Source organism: Maniola jurtina, chromosome 5, assembly GCF_905333055.1.
Source record: "Maniola jurtina chromosome 5, ilManJurt1.1, whole genome shotgun sequence".
NCBI lineage: Eukaryota > Metazoa > Arthropoda > Insecta > Lepidoptera > Nymphalidae > Maniola > Maniola jurtina.
This window is the reverse complement of record NC_060033.1, coordinates 186,205-209,912: the sequence shown is the minus strand read 5'-3', so window position 1 is coordinate 209,912 and position 23,708 is coordinate 186,205. Positions and strand designations below refer to the sequence as shown.

Sequence of the window (23,708 nt, the reverse complement as noted above, 5' to 3'; positions counted from 1 at the left end):
ATATGATGTACGCAGTAATAGAGTCATCCCAAAGGTCAGCCCGTAGACCTCAATAAATATCAATATCCCCGTCGGGCGGCGGGCGGCGCGGAATAACAAACGAGCTGCGATTTGCGAATAATCTGCCAGATTTAGGAGTGATCTCTGCGATCCGACCCTTTGACTAATGGTGGCCCTTCCAGAGGTGCACGAGATTTACTGTTTCACTTGTAAAGACAAGTTTTACAATTCACAGGCACAGAACGTTTTAGGATTTCTTTAAAGAATATTAGCCATGCTAATCATGACTTATGCAGGAGTCGAGAAGTATTCCCCCCCGATTAAGCGTAAAGTTTGTGCCAGGAGTGGGTACGACAGTAGTGCAACAGGTGGGGTTTGAACCGCCATCCTTTCGGAATTCAGTCCGCACCTCAACCGTTGAGCTATCGAGGTACTTAACTAGACCACCTAGAAAAAGTAGGTAACCACCATGAGTACAAGGTCAGTGGTTAGGGCAGAAGTGAACAAAATCCAGCTAGCCTTAATGATTGTTGACCTCCGGTAGAAGATGGCACTAGAAGAAGAAGATATAACTAGAGCCAATAGAGTGATGTGACCGATTTTTTTTTTCTATCTTAGCAATGTTTATAGAATAACTGTAGGAAGAAGTGAACAATAAACTTAATCATAGAATACTAGGTGATGCTCGCATCTTTGTCCATACACAATGTCCCTATGACTACAATATAAATTCAGGTAAAGCTCTCTCAATTCCTTTCAGACAAATCGGTTCATTCATTTTGGCGTGAAGGAGTAACAAGCATTTTAGATTTTCATAGTATCATTAAGATAATGAACTGAATAAAAGCTAACTCAAACCATTTTGGCAACTGGATCCCATCAAGGTTGAGGATCGTATCATGACATTTTATAATTGTAGTAATAAAGTTCATTATGAATTCCAGGTGTGGTTTCAAAACCGTCGCGCGAAATGGAAGAAGCGCAAGAAGAGCACCAACGTGTTCAGGTCGCCCGGCTCCTTGCTGCCCTCGCACGGCCTGCCGCCCTTCGGCGCGGGCGACATGTGTGGTCCTGGCGTCTTCGGCGACAGGCCCTGGTCCATGCCCGCTGGTAGGGACAATATGTCACAACTTGACGTCCTCTCGACTGAATTTCAGTCACAACAATCAACAGAAATGGAAGAACAGGAACAACAAAAACTCAGAATTTATTAAGACTTACAATGAGATAGATAGATTTATTCCAGGGACTTTTTGTGTGTGTGTTTTTGTGACTCAGGATTAGTTTTGTATTGTTGCAAAGCAGAGAAACATTTTTCATTTTGTCCAGGTCTCGGCCAGTTGTCCCAGGGCGGTGTGTCGATGGGTGGCTTCGGTGCTGGCGGGCTGCCACAGCTGGCCGCCGACCTCAACCCTTCCCTGCCCATCAGCTCGGTGGGCTCACAGCCATACCAGTCACATTATCCACTCAATTCCCTCGGTAAGGCAATTTTTTTAATGTGGAGCCCTAGATAGGTAACAATTTTCTTAATATTATACTTTTTTAACATCTTGTCTGTATGTACTTATGCCACTTTATTTTACGGTGAAGGAAAATATCTCAAGGAAAACTGCTTGCCTGAGTTCATAATGTCTCAAAGCTATGTGAAGTCTGCCAATTTGCACTAGCCAGCGTGGTAGACTATGGCCTTAACTTTAAGAGGAGACCTATGCTAGTAGTGGGCTAGTGATGGGTTGTTCATGATAATGATGAGTAGTACTCGTACGTGACTATGTGACGTGATGATTTAAAACAGTATTTAAGTAAAAGCAGTCAATAATGGTTGATCGTCACTTCGCAGGCGATACGATGATGTCGTACTGCAACAACATCAGCGGGCAGCAGGGCGCGCTGGAGGGCTCGCCCACGCCGCCGCACATGCACTGCGGCAACAACAACAACGCCTCGCCAACCACTTCCGGTACGTTATACAGTACACTTAACTGTCGTCTAAATTGGTTAAGGATAATTCCAAAGACCACCTCTTTGATCTCCGCAATGAAAATATGGTTATCTTATCCGTTAAAAAATTGATTTGTCTCTGTTCGGTTTTAGAAATAGACCTTGTACGTCTATAAGCGATGGCAACTGTAATAATAAATTGCGTTACAGCTAACGATGTATGAAAACTGATAATCGGCTACTGGTCTGTGTGATGGATTTTTGTTGATACGGATATATTATGTGCATGACTTGAACATCGCTGGCGCAGCGGTCTGTATGGGTGAAGGCAAGGCAATGTAATATGGCCTGTTATTCAGAGGTGATGATGTTTGCAGGCGGCGGAGGCGAGGGGGGTGAAGAGGAGGTGTGGCGCGGGCACAGCATCGCGGCGCTGCGGCGGCGCGCCTCCGAGCTGTCGGCCGCCATCCCGCCCTACCTGCAGCTCAACTACGACGCGCACAGCCCTGTCTACTGACCGCCCGCGCCCCAGCACCCGGCGCGCCACTGCTGAGCTCACACTCCTACCCCGCAGCCCAACATCAACCGCGCAATCAAACTGAACCCCCTTGAACTTCTTTCTCAACTCTGTGCCATTTTCACCCAACAGGATAAAAACTGCTTAAAATATAAGCAAAGTTGAACATAAAAACAAATTATGTTTCTTTACATGACTAAACACGGTGACTTGTTAGTCATCTTACAAAAGCAACCAGTTTTTTTATCTAAGTATTTTAGTAATAAGAAAATTAAATACAGATATTTCAATTAAAAAAAAATTGATTCACTAAGCGATAACCGCGCCCGTGACAATGCTGACGAACTGGCGCGTGCTCTTTCCTTGGACATCGGTCAATCACTCTAGCAAAATTCCATTCGTTTTTTTTTCAATATTCTTTACGATTTTTTTATATTGTGGTTAGTAGATCGACATTAGGTAGGTAATTACCTGGTTTGCTTTTGTAAAACGACTAAACAGTTGGCCTGTACCTATATCTTTTTTGGTTCAAAATGAAACACATTGTAAATAATAATTCCTTCAACATTGGGACTCTCTACTATTCCTTAAAAGTTTAACTACATTCTTCAAGAAGATACAAATTTGCTTTTAGATATTTTTTGATAATAAATATTAAATATACATATTTTGTAATTGTGTTAACTGCTATACCCTGGCTTTTTCTACTTAAAAGTGATAGTTTCTTCACCATAGTAAGCTTTTAAAGGATAACTACTTAGAATTAAAAATGTTAAAACACCCCACTGTTCAAAAAGTTAAACTCCTACATTTATTTCATTGTGAAAAATTATTTTTCTAGCTTTATTGAATTTGATACCTTGTGCTCTATATTCTTTCACCATTTACGTTTATATATATAATGACATTTTTTTGATTTATTTAGAAAAATATACTCATCAGCCAGAATACAGAATTTTCGAAATATAGAAGTATTATAATTTCCGAAGTTTGATAAACCTTCACTAAGTATTTTAACAAAACAAAGTGACGCCCGTTGTGTCGTATCCAGGACATTATAAATATTTTAACAAAATGATAAATAATAATTAATAATAGTGTAAAATGTGAGCTGTATCTGAAATTACATGTATACGCGTTCGTACAATAATAATTATAGTGATAGATTTCAATAATAAGCTATTTATTTGTTAAGTTATATTAATAAAGTATTAGATAGTGTTAGACGATTAATAATAAAATATTAATTGATGTATTTGCGACTGTATTCGAGGTTATAGTGATAAGATATACATACATTCCAAACTTCGTGAATACCTAGGATAATTTAACTGTTACAGCGGAAGGGTTTGGCTAATGCCATTGAAATTTGTTTTAGAAGTCATTTTTTGCAATAAATTGTCGTGTTTTAAAAAGTAGCTATTCATTGAAATGATTTTGTATTTCCTCGACATCGCCCATTGTAATAGAATATAATACGAGATGTATTGCCGCATTGCCTATCCCATATTATGATACAAAATATTACTTTGCTACGGTGCGAGAACTTGGCTCCGCACACCAACGTACGCCTGTTTTGATTAATCTAAGTATTTCCCATACATTTTAACGAAATGAAAGAAACTTGTGTATACGTTTTACGGAACTAGTAATTAAAAGGAATATAATGAATAGGTCTCTATTGTTGGAGAGGCGGCCACTAAATATTTGACTTCATAAAATAATACAGTGGTTGATAGTTCCTATTTATTTTTAGGGTTCCGAAGTGAAATTTCTTGTACTTTCTTGTAAGTATGAGATACAAAGATTTATTTATTATTATTTTTGATTAATTTCTATTAAAATAGCCGTCCGTTAATTTGTATATTTCCTGTACTATAAGTAGTTATTAATATTTTTATACTTATTATGATTTTTATCACTTCGGGACCTAGATTTTACTTATATCGTATTTTGTTCACAAATGCAGACTTAGATTTTGATATACTTATCGAAATATTTATGTACAATTAATTTACTCATGAAAAATATTATCCTAAATCCATACTAATATTATAAATGCGAAAGTGTGTCTGTCTTTCTGTCTATCTGCTACCCTTTCACAGCTCAACAGTTTAACCAATTCTGCCGGATACAAGGTAATCTTATATCCCGGGGACGGACATAGGCTACTTTTTATCCCGGAAAATCAAAGAATTCTCACGGGATTCCTAAAAACCCATCCACTTAACCGATTTGTAATTGAAATTGTCCCTGTAATTGACATAGGCATTTTATCCCTAAAAATCAAACAGTTCCCACAGGATCTTTAAAACGTAAATCCACGCGGACGAAGTCGCGGGCATCCTCTAGTAGACAGAAATCAATATTTTTTATCGATATAATAAAATAGTAAGTCGAGATATACTTACGAAGTATAAAATAACAAATAGCTACCGAATTTCATATTTACAAATAGATAGGTGTGGATTTTTGCTGAAAAATTGACGTCTACATTTTTGTTTACGCGTGGGACTGAATGAATGTAATCTGACCATTTACCTATTTAAGTTATTAACACATAAAATGAGGGAAATTTGCTCGGTTTCAATAAAATTACAACTGAATATAGTAGATAGTTATCTCTGCTCTTATCCATTTTTAGAGTTCCGTACTCGAGGGGTGCCAACGGGAGGCTATTACTAAGCCTCCGCTATCCGTCCGTTCGTCGGGCTCTATCTTGTGAACTGTTATTTAACAACAAATAATAATAATTTCAAAATGGAACCCTTCGTGTGTGAGTCCAACACGCACTTGCCGATTTTTATTGATCTTAGCAATAATTAATCAGTAAGAACGGATTTTATAGTCATGTAATATGAACGTAATAATAATAATTTATATTTGCTTAAGTTCCTTTGACATCTAAACGTGACTTTTCGGTAGTTACTGAGCGTAATTTGGCTTTGTTTAGACTTTACATATGAGTTAAAACGAGACTATTTTGCGCGAAACCTACATATTCATCTTACGGAACCCTTTCCACGCGAGTTCAACTCACACTTATACGGGCTTTTAAATGAAACCGAGCAAAGACGTCCTCAGAAGTGAGTAAAGCGACTCGGTCGAATTGTACTTGTATAGTCGCAGTGTAGTATACGGCATATAATGTAAGTATTAATACATACATACATACAATAGACAATGTTCATTCTTGGCGTTTCATTTAATCCCTACCACTACCACCTCCCTGACATCAGTCTGGTATGTTCCCACCGTTGGTTCCAACGGTGGGAACGTTTTAATTCGTATGTAAATCCCGAGTTCGATTCCCGGTTGAATCTACTTTCAAAACAGTCTTGATTAGCAAGCAAATGATAAGTTGCGATTTTCAATGGGTTTCTTTGATTTAGTTTGTAAAATTGGAAATTCCTGAAAGGCCAGCAACGCATTGGCGGTTCGTCTGGTGCTGCAAATGTTGATGAACGGTTGTACGTAATCACCTAACATCAGGTGACCCGCCTGCTCGTTTGCTGGCTAAGTGTTTAAAAAAAAGTGGATTTTTCGCTTTGTATTTTAAAACCTAAATAGGACCAAAAGATTTGTAGGTAAGTAAAATTATTACTAAACCCATGTTGATATCATAAATTCAAAACTGTGTCTGTCTGTCTGCTTGCTATCTTTTCACGGCCCATCCGTCAAACCGATTCTGACGAAAGGTACAATGATAACTTGCATATTCCGGAGACGGAACTGGTATGGTACTGAAGCAGCTAATCCCGCATATTTTCAAAAATACCTATTTTATCCCGGAAAGTCAAAGATTTCCGCGGGAGTTTTAAAAACCTAAATTCAAACGAATGAAGTTGTGGGCATCTCTAGTAGGTAGGAAAATTAAATCGCCTTAATTTCACTGCCAGTGCCAATTTTACTCTATATACATACTGATGCTGTGGGCGCTGTGGCCTATGTTACGTACCTATAGTACTATTATATTATTCTGTGCCTATGTTTAAAATTTTCATGAAATCAGATTAAAAAAATACCACTACTGCCAGCTGTACATTACTAATTAAACTTCACAGTTACACTGGCAGAACACTTTTGTTTTTTCTACGCTTACTTAGTACTTATAGTTTTTAGTAGGTGGCGCTGAAATATTAATAATAACTTGAAATTTATTTCTTTAGTCCACAAGTATAAATAATTCTACCGTACATACCGACATTTTTATGTTAATTATTAATGGGTATTTATAAATGAAATTAGGTATATAATTGACCTATAAATTAATTAAAATTAAATAACTTTTAGTGCAATACAGTTTTGTACGATTTTTCGGATATCACTCTAGCTTCAGAAGTTCAGACCACAGAGTACGTGGTCTCCAAACCCTTGAGAATTGAGGATTAAAAATAATTAAATACATTTGAATAACAAAGTGAGCTAAAAGCCAATCTGGAGGGACGGACCCTCTGCCTACTCACTCGTATCGACAAAACAAAGATATGGTTACCATACTGGGACCAGAAAGCAGAACGCAGTGATTGTTGTATTGAAGTGGTGCTCGTGAGCAACATGTCCATCAAATCGCAGAAGTCGCTCAATGAGGAGTGCTCGGAGATATTCGAGAGGAGCTACTCCGTGAGGAGTGTATCGGAAGAGAGCTTAACTTGGTGCGTACCATCATACTCTTCTACTATGTGTCAACTTACTTCTGGAAGTTAAGACTCTGCTTTTGTCGGAGAACTTTTGCCCATCCCTATTTTTATTTGCTGGACACTATACATGTGGTAAGTTAATTTTTATACCGAAATTTCCTTAAATAAAGATGTTTCTATCTTTCGTTCTAATGCAGGGAGATTGGTTCTGTAAACATAGTGTTGGATTAGTAGGTAACTACAATCATAATATAATTCTAGTTACAATGCGTTACAGTGATGAAGACGAGGAGTCATTGTCTCGAGAGCTGCTGAGGAAGCTGACGCCAGCCGTGCTCAGCAAGCTGCGGCGATGCTTCAAGAAGGCGCGGGAGAAGAACGCGGCAGCGGTAGATATTGACAGGTATGAGCTGTAGACTTACATAGATTTGTCTCGAGAGCTGCTGAGGAAGCTGACGCCAGCCGTCCACTATTTCTTACCACTCTCTTATATTCTTCTACTACTGTTTACTAATCTTTAACACTCCTTACCACTATCTATTATTTTCTACCACTGTCTACCAATCCCTACCAAATTCTACCAATATCTACCATTTTTTTCTACAGTCTACCACTCTCGCTAATTAACTAACGTATTAAGCCAGTATTTCTGTGGGATTCGTGTACCACTGCACTATTTGCTATTCTCCGCTATGTCCACAGAAAGGTGGAGGAGGTGATGCGAGTGGCGGCGGCAGAGGAAGGCATCCAATTCGCGGCACCTGCGCCCGCGCAGCCGCCTATACTATGTCTGGACGAGAAAGGATTCGTCTCTGCGGTGGACAACATTTTCGGTATTTATTTTTTAACTAGAATCTAGATTATGCCCGCGACCGGGTTCTTCCTCTACCAATTATGCCAAAAATTTGGTGGACAGATGATGTCAGATGACAACATTGGACGTCCCTTCAAAATAATAATATGTCCTATGTCCAGTAGACATCTATCAGTTAACGACAATGATTTAATTTCATAGGTTAGTGCCTGGCTGCAATCAGACTTGCTAGCATGCGAATGTGATGATGCTGTCTAAGATGGAGCGCTTGCCTAGAAGATGCCGATTCACTCTTAACTTGAAGTATCCATGAATGACGATGTAGAATAGAATAAGCTTTACAGCTAGTTTTGTTGAACCAGGTCACCGCAAATACAGCCCACACGCTCGCCAGCTGTTCCAGACGCTGGACTCGTTCGGCAGCGGCCGCGTGTGGTGGCGCCAGCTGGTGACGCGCCTGGTGGCGGCCGGCGCGCGCACCACCAGCACGCGCTGCGAGCGCTGGACCCCCGTCACCGTGCAGGCTATACGAAGACTAGACCACTGCAAAGTAAGCAGTTACAGTACTACCACGGTGCCAGCTGGTGAAGCGCCTGGTGGCGGCGGCCACCAGTACATGAGCTATTGCCAAAAACAGGGGACTATAGAAAAACGGATGTTACTAAAAAAGGGTTGCTACGAAAACCCATAACTAAAACCATTGATTTTGGAAGCCCTTTAAAACTAACGAAACACTTCAGTTGTATGTAGCATTCTTTTTATTGAATGAATTTTCAGCGTGAAACCATAGTGAAGTTGGTGAGCATAGAGAGGGAGAACTCTTTCTGCTACACGTGCGTGTCGCGCGGCGGCCGCGTCGGCGTCTACAGCGCCGCGCTGCAGCCGCTGCACGACTATGAGGTAGGGAATATTACCTTTTTCTGTAGACGGGAGGAAATCATCTCTTTGCGGAGACATTGGGTTACCCACTAAAACTCCCTCGGTGCCCATCCTTAGGACAAAATGAGGCTTCGGGAACTCTAAAGAACTTGAGCCGGTATCTCTCTTGCGGGATCCCCTTGGGGCTGATCCTGGAGGATTTACTCTCCTGGCCTCAAGCACGTTGCGTGTAGACAAGACAACTTGTGCCACAGCAAGCTGCCGTCTTCCCAGGGTCACCAGCCAGACCCACACTCCCGCATCTCGCGTCCCGCAGGGAATATTACGAGTATCTACCACTGTTACTCTCGCCTCCCTTTAAATTGCAATTTCAGTAAAAGCTTCCAAAGTTCTCTTCTCAGATGTTTCGTTTCGCAAAACTAGTTTTACAAGAATCATGCCAATTCTTCTTCTTCTAGATATTTTATCATCGAACCGGAGTTCATCGTCGCGTCAAAAACTGTTGGATCACCGACGCAATTTATTTAAACGTAAGCAAATTTTAATTATTCAATATCCCTTGCGTTGATATAGAACCTTGTACAGGTCTTGCAGGAGCGCTGCACTTTGGACGCTATCCATATATAATATTTAAAATTATTTGTTTTTCTAAAAGTGTTTTGTGTTCCTACTTCCTACCTAGAAGCGAGCTCCTTTCGCGTTGGTTTCTTACTTGCAGCTGTTGTATCAAGATGCTGTTTTCGCAGGACGTGCAGAGTTTGCTGTTCTCGGCGTCAGACCGCAGCCTCACCATCTACGATGTAACCACCGTCACCCACACGCCTGTCTACTGCATCACTGGCCTCCCTAACATTCCCACGGTAAAACCAAAACATTCAACTAAATTTGTTTATTCGCTTACAGTTTATATCATGGACATCAGGTTAGAAGCACTAAAACGAATGCTAGAGTATATAGACATTCTTCGACTGCCTTGTTGGCTTAGTATCTCGCACATTAGGTATAAGTTGGATGGGTGGCGGACGTGGGCGGGGAGATCATCTGGTTTTGCAGGATCCGCTAAAAAGTAGATTCGATAAAACTTGACGACGTGCAAACGGTGGTTAAGAAGTAAAATGCTTAAACTTTGGTTCGACAGTGCCTGGCCTACAACTCTGCGCTGAACGGAGGCGAATCGGAGCTGATGTTCGGCACGGAGCGCGGTGACGTCACGCGCATGCGCTTCCTGCTGCCCAGGCTCTCGCTGTTCTACAGCAAAACACAAGACAGTACTAATTATTACTTTTGGATGGTAAGTTACTAGTTTCTTCTTCAAAACATCATCATCCCATCGCCAGCTCACTACTGTGCACGTGTCTCTTCTCAAAATGAGAAAGGTTTGGCCATAGTCTACCTGCCTAGTCATGTGCAGATTGCCAGACTTCATACACCTATGAGAACATTATGGAGAACTCTCAGGCATGGTCACGATGTTTTCCTTCACCGCTAAAGCATGTGATATGGGAGAGGGGTGGGGTGAAGGGGTGAAGAAGGGACAGGGAGAGAGAGGGGAGGCAAACTGTAATTTTTCAAAATTCTGTTGGTCGCTCTCCAGGAGCTGTCATCCCCTCCTCACAGCCACTACTGCAGCATCAGCACGTGGCGCGGCGTGCACGCGCGCTCCGTGCGCCGCGTCAGCTACGCGCGAGACGGCGACATCGTGTGGTCCTGCTCACACGACAGCACTGTGGGAGTGCGCGCCCGGCATGCGCCCGGCCTGCTGAAGGATTATGTGTTCAAAGTGCAGAGAGTAAGTGAGGTTTTTAGGTTTTATTTTATTGTATTCTGATAAAAGTTAGGCCTAACTTGTATTGACTGCAATCTGCAATCCCTGGTATTAAGTGAACACGCTGTCTGAGATGGAAGGGGGCTAACTTAGAAAGGGTGTGGTTTGAACCCTAAAAAGATCGATAAATCACCCAACGGGTTCCGGGTCATTGGTCTATTATGGGACACCAACTATACTTTGTTTTTGAGACGTAACCTCTCCAGGGCATCAGCTGTTTCCACATGGTAGCAGCCCTGCACCTATTGGCGACGGGCAGCCCGGATGGCCTGGTGCGGCTGTGGGAGACGCAGGGCTCCCTGTTCGCGAGCCTCTCCGTGCCGGGCTCCCCCGCCGTGCTGGATGTAGCCGTCATCGTCTCCATGGAAATTGTCGTTGCCTATTGTAGCAACTGTGTGAGTAAGACATAAAAAACTAATTTCAATTAATTCATTTATTCGAAGCTTCTTCACGAGGTTTAAAGACCTAACTAGCAAATATGGCTGAATGATGAATTGAAGAATGCGACGATGAAACCACAGATTCCTCCTACACTAATGAAACATGCATAGCAGTGGAGTGAGCGAGACAGAATACAGCTTCGCTTCTGTCGAGTGTGCCGAGGCACCTTATAGCTTTTTTCATGATGATACTGTAATGTTACCTGATGATGCTTGTCAACATGATGTCCGGACTGACGATGGTTAGTTTCGTCTAGCTCAATGGAGTAAATTGCACTTTATTAGACCGATACCTGTAAAGTCTAAAGTCTAAGCAGTATATGCAGCTTTTATTAATGGGAGTTTTCAATTCCTTGGTACCGCTCAGTTGGTGGTACACACAACAACAATACGCCATAAAAATGGTCATTCTAAATTTTGCCTTTAGTAGGACCTATTTCTAGATTTCTAACTTGCTCAATTCTTTGATCAGTTCGTCCATATTTGGGACCTATACGAAGAGTGTCTTCTACAAACAGTGAAAATCAAGTTCCCCTTTCTTGGAGTTCTCGGCAAGAAGCCAGACTTCGGAACCATCAGCATTCACCCTGGTAAGCCTGAACTTGATACTTGGTAGGCTTGTGAGACAATTCATCATCATCATCAACATCAACAGATAGATGCCCCCTACCGGACATAGGTCTCTTGCAGGGCTACCACATGCCACGGACTTGTGCCACCTGAATCCAGCGGCTCCCTGGGACTCGCTTGATGTCGTCCGTTCACCGAGTGGCAGGGTCTTCCAATGTTGCGCTTTCCTGTGCAAGGTCACCATTCTGGCACATTGGAACCCCAATTTCTATTAGTTTTTCGAACTAGTGTCCTACTCATTGACAGTTCAGCTTCGCAACCCGTTGAGCTATATCGGTTACTCTACTTCAACTACGGATATCCTCATTTCTGATTTGGTCACGTAGATAAACTTCAAGCATAGCTCTCAATTAGGATACTAATAATACTTTTTAAGATCACTGCACCGTAGAGGCGCAGATCAGACCTACGAAGTTTTTCTTCATAAACTTGATTGTGAAGGTCCACCTCGTAAAAAAGAAGCAGAGGAAGATGTAGCGAGCATACCCTCGGGCTCGCGCCGCGGCTCCAGCGTGTACCAGGGCTCCACGGGCGGCCTGCTACTGCAGCCCGAGCCGGGGCCCGCGGCGTGGGACCAGCGGGGCCTGGAGCGAGACCCGTGAGTCTGATCTGCCGAGATCATTATTATTTGCCCAGAATTATACATTCAGAACCTGCATACCTGAGAGTTTTCCATAATATTCTCAAATTTGTGCAGTCTGAGACATAATATGTTTCTCTCATTGATGTTCAAACAACCCTTTACATTAATATATTCTGTGGTTTCTACCTCCTTTGTTGCTCAACGAGCTACATGTATATGGTTCAAGTGAAAACCTTCGGTTCAACCGAGGCGAGATCCTGGTCACGTGTTGTGACTACGTGTGCAGCATCGCCCTGCGGCAGACGGACGAGCCGCCGCTGGCGCCGCCAGGAGACACGCTGCGGGCGCGGCGACCTTCCTTCTGGGAACTACCCGCGGATTTAATAGGTCTGCCAACTTTTATGTTACGTTCAAGTGAAAAATCTATAAGTATATTTAAAAGGAGCCGGATGAAGAAAAAGGGAAGACCAACTGACATCGCTGTATAATAACTGGGTCTAGAAACTTAATTTTTGTTTGTTACATTGAGAGATTCCGACAAAATCTTCAAGAAACTTAAAAAGAAGAAGTAAAGTAGATTCAAAAGCACTTGTAAAAGTTTAATTGAATAAAAATATTTTGAATTTGAATTTGAAAAGGGTTTATTTGGGTCCACAGTTATAAATATAGGTATAGATAAACAATTCGAATCTCGAGATGCGTGATGTCAAAATGGACTCCACTCAGAATATTTTGCTGTCTGTGGTTGGAGCACAAATAAAGCGCTGGTCTTCTGTAGAGATATAAGTTTCAGACTAGTGCAGAAGATAGCAGGATATAATAGAAGTACAGAAAAAGTAGTTAGTAAATTGGTAAACCTAGTATTTACTATTTAGTTTATTTCAGCGCCTCCAGCCTCAGTTGCCAAGATCTCCAAGCCGTGTCCACCTTCTCCCAGATTTCTGGCGCCAGTGGCTGCGGAAGAAACCCTCGAAGATCTCGATGAGCTCTTGGAAAAAGCTGGTAAGTTTGTTACATCAAAAACTAGGAGCAGTCAGAGCGGTCTAATATATTGCTATTCTCGACTGAACTATCCTATAAAAATTGAAGAAAAAAACCGAATAAAATGGTGTACGATAAAATATATATAATGTTGTTTTTACAGGACTTCAAGGAATACTAGAAAAGGACTTCGTGTTGATGCGAGGATTGAAACACGATTTGAACAAGAAACTTCATGAAATGGAGAGCGATAAGGAAGCTGTAAGTGTGATCTGGACACTTTTAACGAAATTATTTTTGAACTGAACCGAATTTTCACGCACATGCAAACTATGGAACCAATTCCCTTTGGCGACGTTCCCACTAGATTTTTATCATGGGGTACTTCAAGGGGTGGATCAACAAATCCCTGAAAGGCCGGCAACACATTGGCAGTTCCTCTGGTGTTGCAGTTGTTCATAGGCGGTGGCGGCGGTAATACCAACTCCTTGGATCAAAATGTTGGATGAACGACGAATGGTGATAATAATTAATTACGTAAACTTAAAACTAACACGAGAGTTCCAAACGCGCCCAGGTGGTTGGTTTTCATAGATGGTTTTCATAGTCAACATGGTTGTCACAGATATGATAAAGAAACTAATGCCTCCCTCAAGCTACTCAACATTAGCAAAGTGCATTGTTCTGGGTTGGCACTACAAAAAGCCACCAATCAAGTAAAGAAGAAAAAGAAGAAATGAATAGTGTTCATGATACTAATCTGCTTAATAAACACTAATCTAGGATAACTGAGCGTAGGTAACTAACTACACCTGTATTCTGTGCACAGACGCGGTCCGCAGTGAACGCCGGGGCGCCGTACTTGGCCCTGAAGAGCTACGAGCCTGTCCCTCTGCCCTCCTTCGACCATCTCGCGGAGCAGTACTCGCGGGTTATGAGGTTATTATCATTCTCGTTAGTTATTTTGTGAACACTTTTGAACTAACTCGTGGGTCAGTAATGAAATGAAATGAATATTTATTTATCAAAATTCGTCATCGATAACTTTCATGGTGTACTGGCCCATATACTAGGAAAGACTGTGAACTAAGATCCAGTGGTCACTAAGGGCTACTTTGCAGATCATGGGATTCCGGATTTTATATTTTGTACTGTTTTGGCAAGATAAAGGACTTGTCACAATTTTTTTCTACTGTTTAATTGTTTTGTTTTTCAGTTTATTTCCCGAGTCTATCACGCTCGCTACACCGTCAGGAAGCGAATTTTCTTCACCAAGAAATTCTAAATCATTCAAATTATGAAAAGGTGAGTACCTAACTATTTTCTTTTTTCAATTTAATTACATTCTTCATACGCATGTGCTAAATACTTATATAAAATTTACTAGTTGACTCTTATTCTATAAAGAGTCTTAAAATATTTTGATAAGGATAAAGTTAAAATAAAGCGAAATATTTACAGAAATTACAATAATATTACTGTTAAAGCGTAGAATTTGTGGCTGAACATTTCAGGTAAGAACCCGATTAAGTTTCTCGAATCTACGTAATAATTACATTAATCATACGATTACAGTACGTATATAATGAAGTAATTTAAAACCGAAATGTACTTATCAATTAAACATTTATCATTAAATTAGCGCCGTTGTCGAAAATTAAAATAAAATTGAAACAATCGTTATCATTGGCTCAGTTTTTGCTCATTGCGGATTTCAGTGCCCGGGCAGACGGTCGGGCTTCTCACATATTATTAGTAGTAATTAATTATTATAGTACTTAATATCGAATAGGTATAAAATGTTATAGTTATTGCTCTTACAGTTTACGAAAACCTAATGTTTTTGAGTGGTAACTTTGCTTTTTTAAAAGCACCAAAGAATTACTAAAATCAATTTAAAACTTCAAATTATTTGCTCAATTCAAAGTAAGTTTTAATCAAAGTTACATTGCCTGGAAGATAAATTTAAATTTGAAAAATGATAGTGAAACCTTTACCAAGGATGAATGCAAAATTGTTCAAGAAATTGCTTGACGCGCAGGCGTCGTTGTGTGCGGTTACCAAATGCCGTTACTCTTCGAACGTGGAGGACTTTTTCAAGTTTTACTCCGATAAAAAGTGCGATTTGGACCAGAAATATAGGGTTTTGGATGACAAGGACTACGCCCGATTTTTCAGTAAGAGAGCATTGAGGAGGGAGCCCGCGTTCACGAGACAGATAAGTGAGTCATTGTATATTTAAAACTGACTAAACTGAAAAGATTTCAATGTCATATCCTTGTAATTTAATGTTCTTCAAGCGTGAATGGGAAATACAATTTGTCATCTTATAGTTTTAAGCAATAAATGGGACACATTATAATATTATGTAGGTAGTTCCGCTAATACGAAAAATAAACATGACGATGAAAACTGAAATTCTTTTCGAAAACTGACTTCAAACGCTATACAAAATTAAAAAATAACATAGTTTTAGGTAGTAGGCAGTACCTACGTACAAATGTTGAAGTTGGCCAAAAGTCATGCGTCGATTTTGTTGTATTTTCTTAACTTATTAGTTTTGTTATTTGAAATCAAGGTATTTTACCGAAATAATAAAATTAATTAAATGTAAATTTTATCAAGTCAATTAAGGCAACTCATTGAAAAGTTGCGTTTCTTTTATTTCGCACGTCATTGTATACTTTTGCATCAATATAGATGGGTACCTACATATTTGCTATCGTGTTTTCAACATTTGGCGAAATGAAACATTTGTTATCATTATGAAACTAACCCGTTATCATGCACCCGCGCCCACGCTGCGCTCTCTCCCCAATTTCATGTAAACTTTTATCACATTGCTATTTATTTTCATTTTGAAATTGCAGAAAAATATTATTTGTTGGTACCTATAGTGTTCTTCACGTTCTCTCACGCATCTCCTCATTTCTGATTCGATCACGTAGAGAAACTCTGTGTATAACTCTCTCCATTGCCCGCTGAGTGACCTACAACACAGCGGGTTGCGAAGCAGCAGTGGCAATAGGCAGAGCACATAGTTCTTAAAACCGATAGACGTTGGAAGGCTTCCTACTAGATGGTCGGACGACATCAAGCAAGTTGCAGGGAGCCGCTGGATTCAAGCGGTGAAAGACTGTGGCGTGTGGAAGTGCCTACAAGATACCTATGACTATTATCACCACCTCCTGTAGGTTGGAGCGCGCTTCCCAGAATATGCCTATATTCACTCTTGCCTAGAAACTATTTAAATTACGCTTGGCAGGGTCAAACGGTCGCTGGAAGGGTATTTCACACCATAGCGTTTCCTATTAGAATCTTTGATTAAAAACGTTTCGTCGTGTAGATTGGGTTTCATGTTCACGGATTCCTGCAGTTGTCTGTATGTTTCCTTAGAGCTGGTATTCAGTTTTGGCGATACCGAACATTGCTTGGATTGTTGCAGCCTCCCTGGCCTACAAGGCGGGCAAGCGCATGATATCGCTGGCGGAGGGCATGCCCAACGAGGCCATCTTCCCCTTCACGCGCCTGGAGCTCACCACCAGGGCGGGCGGGAAGATGGTCTTCGATGAGAAGGAGCTGGCCACCGCGCTGCAGTACATACCTTCACAGGGGTAACTATCGTCATTTTTATTTTATTTTAGTCGGCTTTAATTTTGTTTATTTTATATAGAGCTCACACTATTCATGAAATAATTTTTGTTCTTAATTGAGTAGGATCTGATGATTTCATCGGAACGCCCTTCGCATCAGTTTTCCCTACTTTAAATAAACGTAGGTGCCTCTACGTCAAGAGCGAATAGGCTTTTTCTCCATTAACCCGCATCATCACTTGCCAGCAGCAGCAGGTCTGCATTAGGTACCACACTACTAAAGATGCTAACTCTATTTTCCATCGATCCCCCAGACTGCCGCCGCTGCTGTTGGAGCTGCACGCGTGGCAGCAGCAGCTGCACCGGCCGCCCGCGCTGCCCGCGCCGCGCGACGTGCTGGTCACGAGCGGCGCGCAGCACGGCATCTACCAGTGCGCGGAACTGCTGCTCGACACCGGCGACGCTGTCGTCACCACTGAGTACTCCTACGCCGGCGTCTTCAGCGTCGTGAGTATCATCTGATTGACGTCCACAGCTGGACATAGGCCCGTACGGGAGCGGTGTCTGTGTACTCAACCGTACCAATGGGAAATTCCCTCCGAGGGATGTTGTGCTTGGGGCCCCAGCTGGGCCGACGGTTATATGTTCAAACTTCTTTATTATATAGTGCAGATTCCTAAACGCTCTGCTAGTGCGATTCAGATTTGCGTGTTCTACTTGAGCTTCAGCTGCATCGTATTCGTGCTGCCATCTAGTGAGAGATTGGTGTGTAGCGTCCGGCTTGGATTTGTGTTTCGAGTGATTTTTCATTTATTACTTTGTATGAGTGAGAGGCGCCATCTGCTTGCGCGTGTAGTAACCGCCATATGCCTCTCGTAGGGACGACCACACGCCATGGTCTTGCGCCATGTTAGCGGTTCTCCCAGACTCGTTTGATGTCGTTTGTCCACTTAGTGGGGGGACGTCCAGCGCTGCGCTTTCCAGGGCGATGTCGCCATACTAGCATCTTGGGAACCCAATGTCTATCGAATCGTTTTTCGAACGTCATGAGTAACTCTTGTTCAATCATCTTCATCGTCGTTAACACTCTCGGCAGAGTGGTTGTACACATCACGCAGTGACGTGGTTGAGGCTCACGAGCATTCGCCACTTCTACCTGCTGGCTGACAGCCTGGTACACTCGTACAAGGGACCCCTATTTTGTAGAGTATCAATATTATGAGTTAGAATTTAAGTGCATCACGATAATTTAAATGCATTTTAAAAACACTGTAAAAAAGGGTGACTGAGGTAAAAGAGTATAGGTAAATAATAAAATTAGATATAAAATATACTAAAGATACTTACAGATATTAATAATGTAAGTAAACTTAATTAGACATGAAGTGACATAATATGTTTACTGTGACGTATCTATGCGATAACAAATTCATTAAATTTTATTTGCTGATTCATCATAATATTATTCCTCACTCATGGAACCCATATCCGTTATAAAGATAAACTCACGATAGTTTACCGTTAAAAGGAACTGATATCAGTAAGAAACCTTTGTATTTTAACTTCTAGTTGAGCTTAGTTTCGGAAATAATTCTTAGCCTTATTAATATTATATAGGAGATACTAAGGTAGTAGGTATATTCCCTGAATTAACACATAGATTTTTTAGAACAAGGCTTTTTAATATCAAGTCGGATGAAGTCGCCGGCATCATCTAGTTTCTCTATAAAAATAAAGCCAAGTAAAAGTGAAATAGAAATACCTACTAGGTAATTAGGTAGATATCTATAGGTACTTTACTGTATACCTAAAAGAAAGACTTCCAACCTTTAAAGCACACAATTTTAAGTTTCGCTGAAATAGCGATCTCTTCGAGGCAACGTAAAAGGGCAGATGATTTATTTTTAAATAAGTGGAAGAGATGTACCTATGTACAATATTTTTGTTCCAGCTGAGGCCTTACAAGCCAGACATCATCGGCATCCCGGAGGACGAAGACGGCCTGGTCCCCGAGACCCTGGAGTCCGTCCTCAAGGAGCGGCTGAGCAGGGCGCTGCCCATGCCCAAGCTGATGTACCTGATCCCCACGGGGAACAACCCCACCGGCACCGTGCTGCCGGAGCGCAGGCGGCGGCAGATCTACGAGCTGGCCTGCAAGTACGACCTCTTGATACTGGAGGACGACCCTTACATGTTCCTCAACTATACCCAAGTGAGTACCGATACTATTCCGCAAAGGCCACGCATCGGCGGTACCTCTGGTGCTGCAAATGTTCATGGGCGGCGGCAATCACTTAACATCAGGCGACCCGCCTGCTCATTTGCTCGCTATTAAAAAAGTAGGTAATATTAAACCGTGACAGCTGGTGGATAACACATCCGTCTCCTATTCGGGAAGTCGGGGGTTCGATCCCGGAACGCACCTTTAACTTTTAAGAGTTATTATTATTCTATCACGCCCGTCTACAAAATAGATACAAACAAATACATAAAAATAAAACCGATGTACTGAGTTGATTTATGAGATTCATCTTATCATCGAAGAATTTCATCTTGTTAATAATAATTAAATCCGGGAAATGTCATTCGAGGTGTGTATTTCATATCATATTATGACATGATTTGTAAAAAATATCTTAAATCTGGTCATCAGCTGATTGAGGGCCATTACCTATATTGTGCCTATATAGCGGGTTCTAGATCAACTTAAATACCTACCTCAAAATAGTTTGTTTACGAATATATACCTTATTATATAAAATTAATGTTTTTATGGTTGCAAACTGCCAACAGCTTTGTAATAACAAGACTCCGCTGTCCGTACCCGTCCATCTAAATTCAAATTCAAAATATTTTTATTCAATTAGACTTTTACAAGTTCTTTTGAATCGTCAAAAGCATCTACCACTGGTTCGGAATGCCTTGCCTACCGAGAAGAACCAGCAAGAAACTCGGCGGTTGCTCTTTTCAAAGATTTGATATACAATATTATGCCATCTGTCAGTTTGTCTGTCAATGGATTTTATCTCATGAAACGTAATGGGTAGAGAGTTAAAATTTTCCCAGAGTGTATTGCCACTAAACAACAAAATACTAAAAATTTCAAAATTGCCGCTGTATAAATAAAAAAAAAATAAACAGTAATCTTGTGCGATGGTATGGAACTGTTCGTGTGCGAGTACGATTCGCGCGGCCGGTTAAAAACAATTAGACCCTCTATAAATATTGTACCTATCAATTATGTGTTATCTATTTGTTTATTGTATTAAATAAGAAGAACACAATTCGTCATCAATGGACGCGGAACTTTTCGTCCAAAACGCGGAAACATTGATAAGGCTAGATAAGTCCATCTTCCTATTCCTGGTACCTATTGTATCCGCATTCCTCAATCAGAAAATCTTTATAAAATAGATTTTTCTAGATGTTTTGATTATTTTCTATGAATCTTCAAAGTTATTATTTTCCGTTAGACTGTAAGTAATTTTAAAATTGACGCACTTAGGTCTGACCTACCTAAATTCGATTAAGCACATTTTAGTGTTTGAAGATGCAGTTTGAAATAAAAAGTAAGTCTTCGGGTCGGGTCTTCGCTCTGGGCTGGTTTCCGCACATAAACGTTCCCGTCTGTTGTGCGTGCGTTGCCCCTCCCCGCCGAAGTCTTCACTCCAGCCATCCAAGCTCGCTCCAGAAGCCGAGTAGACCGCCAAGGTTGCCGAGGGCAAAAATAGAGCATAATATAAATAAGTATAACAAAATAGTTGTTGTTTGCTTTGTTCCAGAAAATTCCACCGTCTTTCCTGTCATTGGACGTATGTGGGCGCGTGATCCGGCTGGACTCGCTGTCCAAGGTGGTGAGCTCGGGGCTGCGCTCCGCGTGGGTCACGGCGCCGGCCGCCCTCATCCACCGCGCCGAGCTGCACACGCAGGCCGAGATCCTGCACCCCTGCACGCTGACGCAGGTACGCAGCTTCCACTTATCATCATCCTGTACACTTAAACTAAACAACCGGCAAGACACTTGGCATCCTCAATGCAGTCAAACGGCTCATCACACCGGAACAGCTTCTAACTTCATACCAAGCTCAAGTTCAATCGTGAAAGGAGTACTGCTTAATTTTTCACGTTATACATATCGATGAAAATTAGTACTTGGACTTTCGGTCAAAAATGAAAAGTCCTTTACCGATTTTCAAAAATTTTTACGAAGTCGGGTCAGCTAGTCTTGTTTATAAATCCTTGAATCCATGACCGTACCTGTGTTCTGGCAGCGTCACAGTTATCAGCAGTGATAACAATAATATTTACACAAGTTGGCAGTTGACCCCGAACGCGCAATTCGGATGATAATCATTGTTTATAAAAACACATAAATGTAACAACACAATCGGTAAAACCCTTACTATCGTACAGTATGCTATCTACATGGGCGTGATAATCACTTCTAGAGATTAATGAGTTTTAATTAATTATTGTGTTTCGTAGATATTTCCGTTCTATACGAATTCGGTGGATTTTTCGGAAGTATCTATTAATTATTCGATCTTTAATTTATGGTCTATACTTCCATCTAGATTCTAGACAACTCCATTTTCTTCACACAAATTCCAAAATCTACCTACTTATATCTTGTTGAAAAGAGATTTTTATTTGAGAAAGATACTTTACGTGTGACATACACCGAAATTCATAGTCAAGATAAAGAAGTCCTCTAAAGAAGCCCCTTCTTTAGAGGACGATTCAGACGACATATATCTTGTGTAAAGGTGGACAATTTATTTTGGACCAGTAGATAAGAAAAAAGGCTAAAAGGCTTGCTTGAACCTAGTCGTAGTAGATATACTACTTAGGTATTAAATTTAATGACAGCTAAACATAAATAATGTGATATCTTTAGTTTACAAAATATATGGTGAAAGTCAAAACATTTCATAAAGTAATTAAAAATGAATATTTAAGAGATTTCTCCGTTCAATAAACTGTACATAGACAAAAGTGTGAGTAGGTACCTAGATTTCGGATTAAAGTATAATAAATGCTCCATAATTATTTTAATATTTTTATTTATAAAGTTAACATCATAAGCATTTAAAGCACCTTAGAAGATTCTGGAAAAAAAATTAAGGTACCTAGTAACTTTCGTACTTTACAAACATGCAAATGCAATTTAAAAAATTGTTGCTTGGAATCAATAACACTTCAAATAAAAATACAAATCTTTGAGCCCCCGTAATTTTGAAATTACATATTTTTAGAGAAATCTAAAACACCACAGGCACAGATATTAGTTTCTGGAATATTATGTCTGCAAAATATTATAGACTTTGGTTGCAACGAGAATGGATCTACGATTGTATGGAGTAAGCGACGGAAAGTGCCCTGTTAAGGCATGTTTTTACTCAAGGCAACAAATGTTATTGTAGATAACTTATCGGTTAAATTAAATTGCTATAATGTTTAATCAATAGTTTCATTAGCATTGAATTAGCTAATTAATCTTATCTTATGACGTCATCATCGTTAATACCGAAGACTTGCCATTGGGCAGGAAAAATAGGCAGAGAAAATATTTTGCGAATTAATCTCTATTCTTAATTTTGCTAAGAATGATTAATGATGACAGAATTTAATGTATGAGTGAATGTACTGATCAAGGGTACCTACCCAGCTTACTGAATATTTTATATAATTACTTAAACAAGTGTGAATTAAAAATTTATAACACCCCCGACAAGTGAAGGTTACAGTAACTAGAAAAGAGCTGATAATTATGCTTTATGAGCTATGATTGGCTGACATATTTTCACGCCATTTCAAAATAAGCTTTCTGCGCAAGTTCATCGGCGCAAGTTATAAAAGTGGTAGTAATTTGTAGCTACTTATATATCTCGCTCCAGGCAATCACCTACCACCTGATGAGGAACCGCAGCGCCTTCGCGTCGCACCTGGTGTCGACGCGCTCGTTCTACGCGCACCGCAAGCGCGCGCTGAGCGCCGCGCTGCGCGACGTGCGCCACCTCGTGCACGCCAACGAGCCCGCCGGCGGCCTGTTCCACTGGGCACGCATCCGGGACGTCGACGACGTCTACAACCTGGTGAGAAAATAGGCTCCTTTTAGCACCCTTCGACTACGGAACCCTAAAAAGCAAAGGCTGTTCAGCTAGCATTAAAAATTCTGGTTTGAAATGGTCTACCCACTGCATGGCAGCTATAGAGATCGTTGGTTGTAGGTATTCAACACGGCCTTCGACCGCGGCCTCATGCTGGTGCCAGGACAGGCGTTCCTGCTGGACAGCCGCGCGCCGTGCCAGCACCTGCGTCTCACCTTCAGCAAGATCCCGCTCGCCGACATGCAGTCCGCCGTGCGCCTCCTGGCGGACGTCGTGCGCGTCGAGCAGAAGCTCGCCCAGCAGCAGCGCCGGCGGGCCACGGAACTGTAGTGGCACAAGCTGCGACGGAGGGCCGCAACTCACTAATAGATGGCGCTATAAGCTTCATGCAGAAATTCGACAAGATTGTGGTGTGACACCATGTGGCACAAATTGAAATGAACGAAATAGGCTTACCTTATAATTCATTAGTATTAAAGTGTAGGTAATTAGGTACCTATAGTAACTAATAATTTTCAAATTAGAATTTAGAATTTCAAGTGAAAAAAGCATATAATACATTGGCTGACTGTTTCGCTGAAGAGGAATTTCTGAATAAGAGTAGGTACGTTTTCTATTATTTAAATTTTTATGGAACTTTTGTACGACACTTAAACGCAAAACCCGCAAGAAGGGGTAAGAAGAATAAAGCTGTAGTTAGTTATGTTGATATAACTTTATCAGTCTATCAGTTTATCCACTTACGGTCTGATTTT

General features: G+C 41.0%; 2 protein-coding genes across 3 annotated transcripts; both read left to right on the top strand.

Moving 5' to 3' along the window:
- Nucleotides 1-6,705: 6,705 nt before the first annotated feature.
- On the top strand, nucleotides 6,706-16,821 carry LOC123865378. 2 transcript variants are annotated; one of them, XM_045906377.1, is made up of 18 exons: nucleotides 6,706-7,113; nucleotides 7,376-7,501; nucleotides 7,801-7,931; nucleotides 8,275-8,462; nucleotides 8,690-8,812; nucleotides 9,250-9,321; nucleotides 9,538-9,651; nucleotides 9,930-10,082; nucleotides 10,386-10,580; nucleotides 10,823-11,011; nucleotides 11,529-11,646; nucleotides 12,128-12,284; nucleotides 12,496-12,656; nucleotides 13,155-13,271; nucleotides 13,414-13,511; nucleotides 14,080-14,189; nucleotides 14,467-14,555; nucleotides 16,696-16,821. In XM_045906377.1, exons 1-17 carry the CDS (start codon nucleotides 7,016-7,018, stop codon nucleotides 14,549-14,551), a joined length of 2,235 nt encoding a protein of 744 aa, XP_045762333.1. In that variant the 5' UTR covers nucleotides 6,706-7,015; the 3' UTR covers nucleotides 14,552-14,555; nucleotides 16,696-16,821. The 2 variants fall into 2 exon arrangements, with proteins under 2 accessions (XP_045762333.1, XP_045762334.1); XM_045906378.1 differs by lacking the exon at nucleotides 9,930-10,082.
- Nucleotides 15,229-23,283, top strand: LOC123865741 (kynurenine/alpha-aminoadipate aminotransferase, mitochondrial). The gene is made up of 7 exons (XM_045906958.1): nucleotides 15,229-15,472; nucleotides 16,696-16,864; nucleotides 17,158-17,350; nucleotides 18,795-19,055; nucleotides 20,626-20,805; nucleotides 22,741-22,938; nucleotides 23,074-23,283. The coding sequence occupies exons 1-7, from the start codon at nucleotides 15,229-15,231 to the stop codon at nucleotides 23,281-23,283; spliced, it is 1,455 nt and encodes a 484-aa protein (XP_045762914.1).
- The last annotated feature ends 425 nt before the right edge of the window (nucleotides 23,284-23,708 follow it).

What these genes read in the sequence shown, in the direction of transcription:
- LOC123865378 (XM_045906377.1), top strand. Translation starts at nt 7,016, where the DNA reads ATGTCCATCAAATCGCAGAAGTCGCTCAATGAGGAGTGCTCGGAGATA. An exon ending in CGGGGCCTGGAGCGAGACCC is followed by an intron (nt 12,285 to 12,495) that starts GTGAGTCTGATC and finishes ATATGGTTCAAG; the next exon opens with TGAAAACCTTCGGTTCAACC. An exon ending in CAGTACTCGCGGGTTATGAG is followed by an intron (nt 14,190 to 14,466) that starts GTTATTATCATT and finishes TTTGTTTTTCAG; the next exon opens with TTTATTTCCCGAGTCTATCA.
- LOC123865741 (XM_045906958.1), top strand. Translation starts at nt 15,229, where the DNA reads ATGATAGTGAAACCTTTACCAAGGATGAATGCAAAATTGTTCAAGAAA. An exon ending in ACCCCTGCACGCTGACGCAG is followed by an intron (nt 20,806 to 22,740) that starts GTACGCAGCTTC and finishes ATCTCGCTCCAG; the next exon opens with GCAATCACCTACCACCTGAT. An exon ending in TCGACGACGTCTACAACCTG is followed by an intron (nt 22,939 to 23,073) that starts GTGAGAAAATAG and finishes CGTTGGTTGTAG; the next exon opens with GTATTCAACACGGCCTTCGA.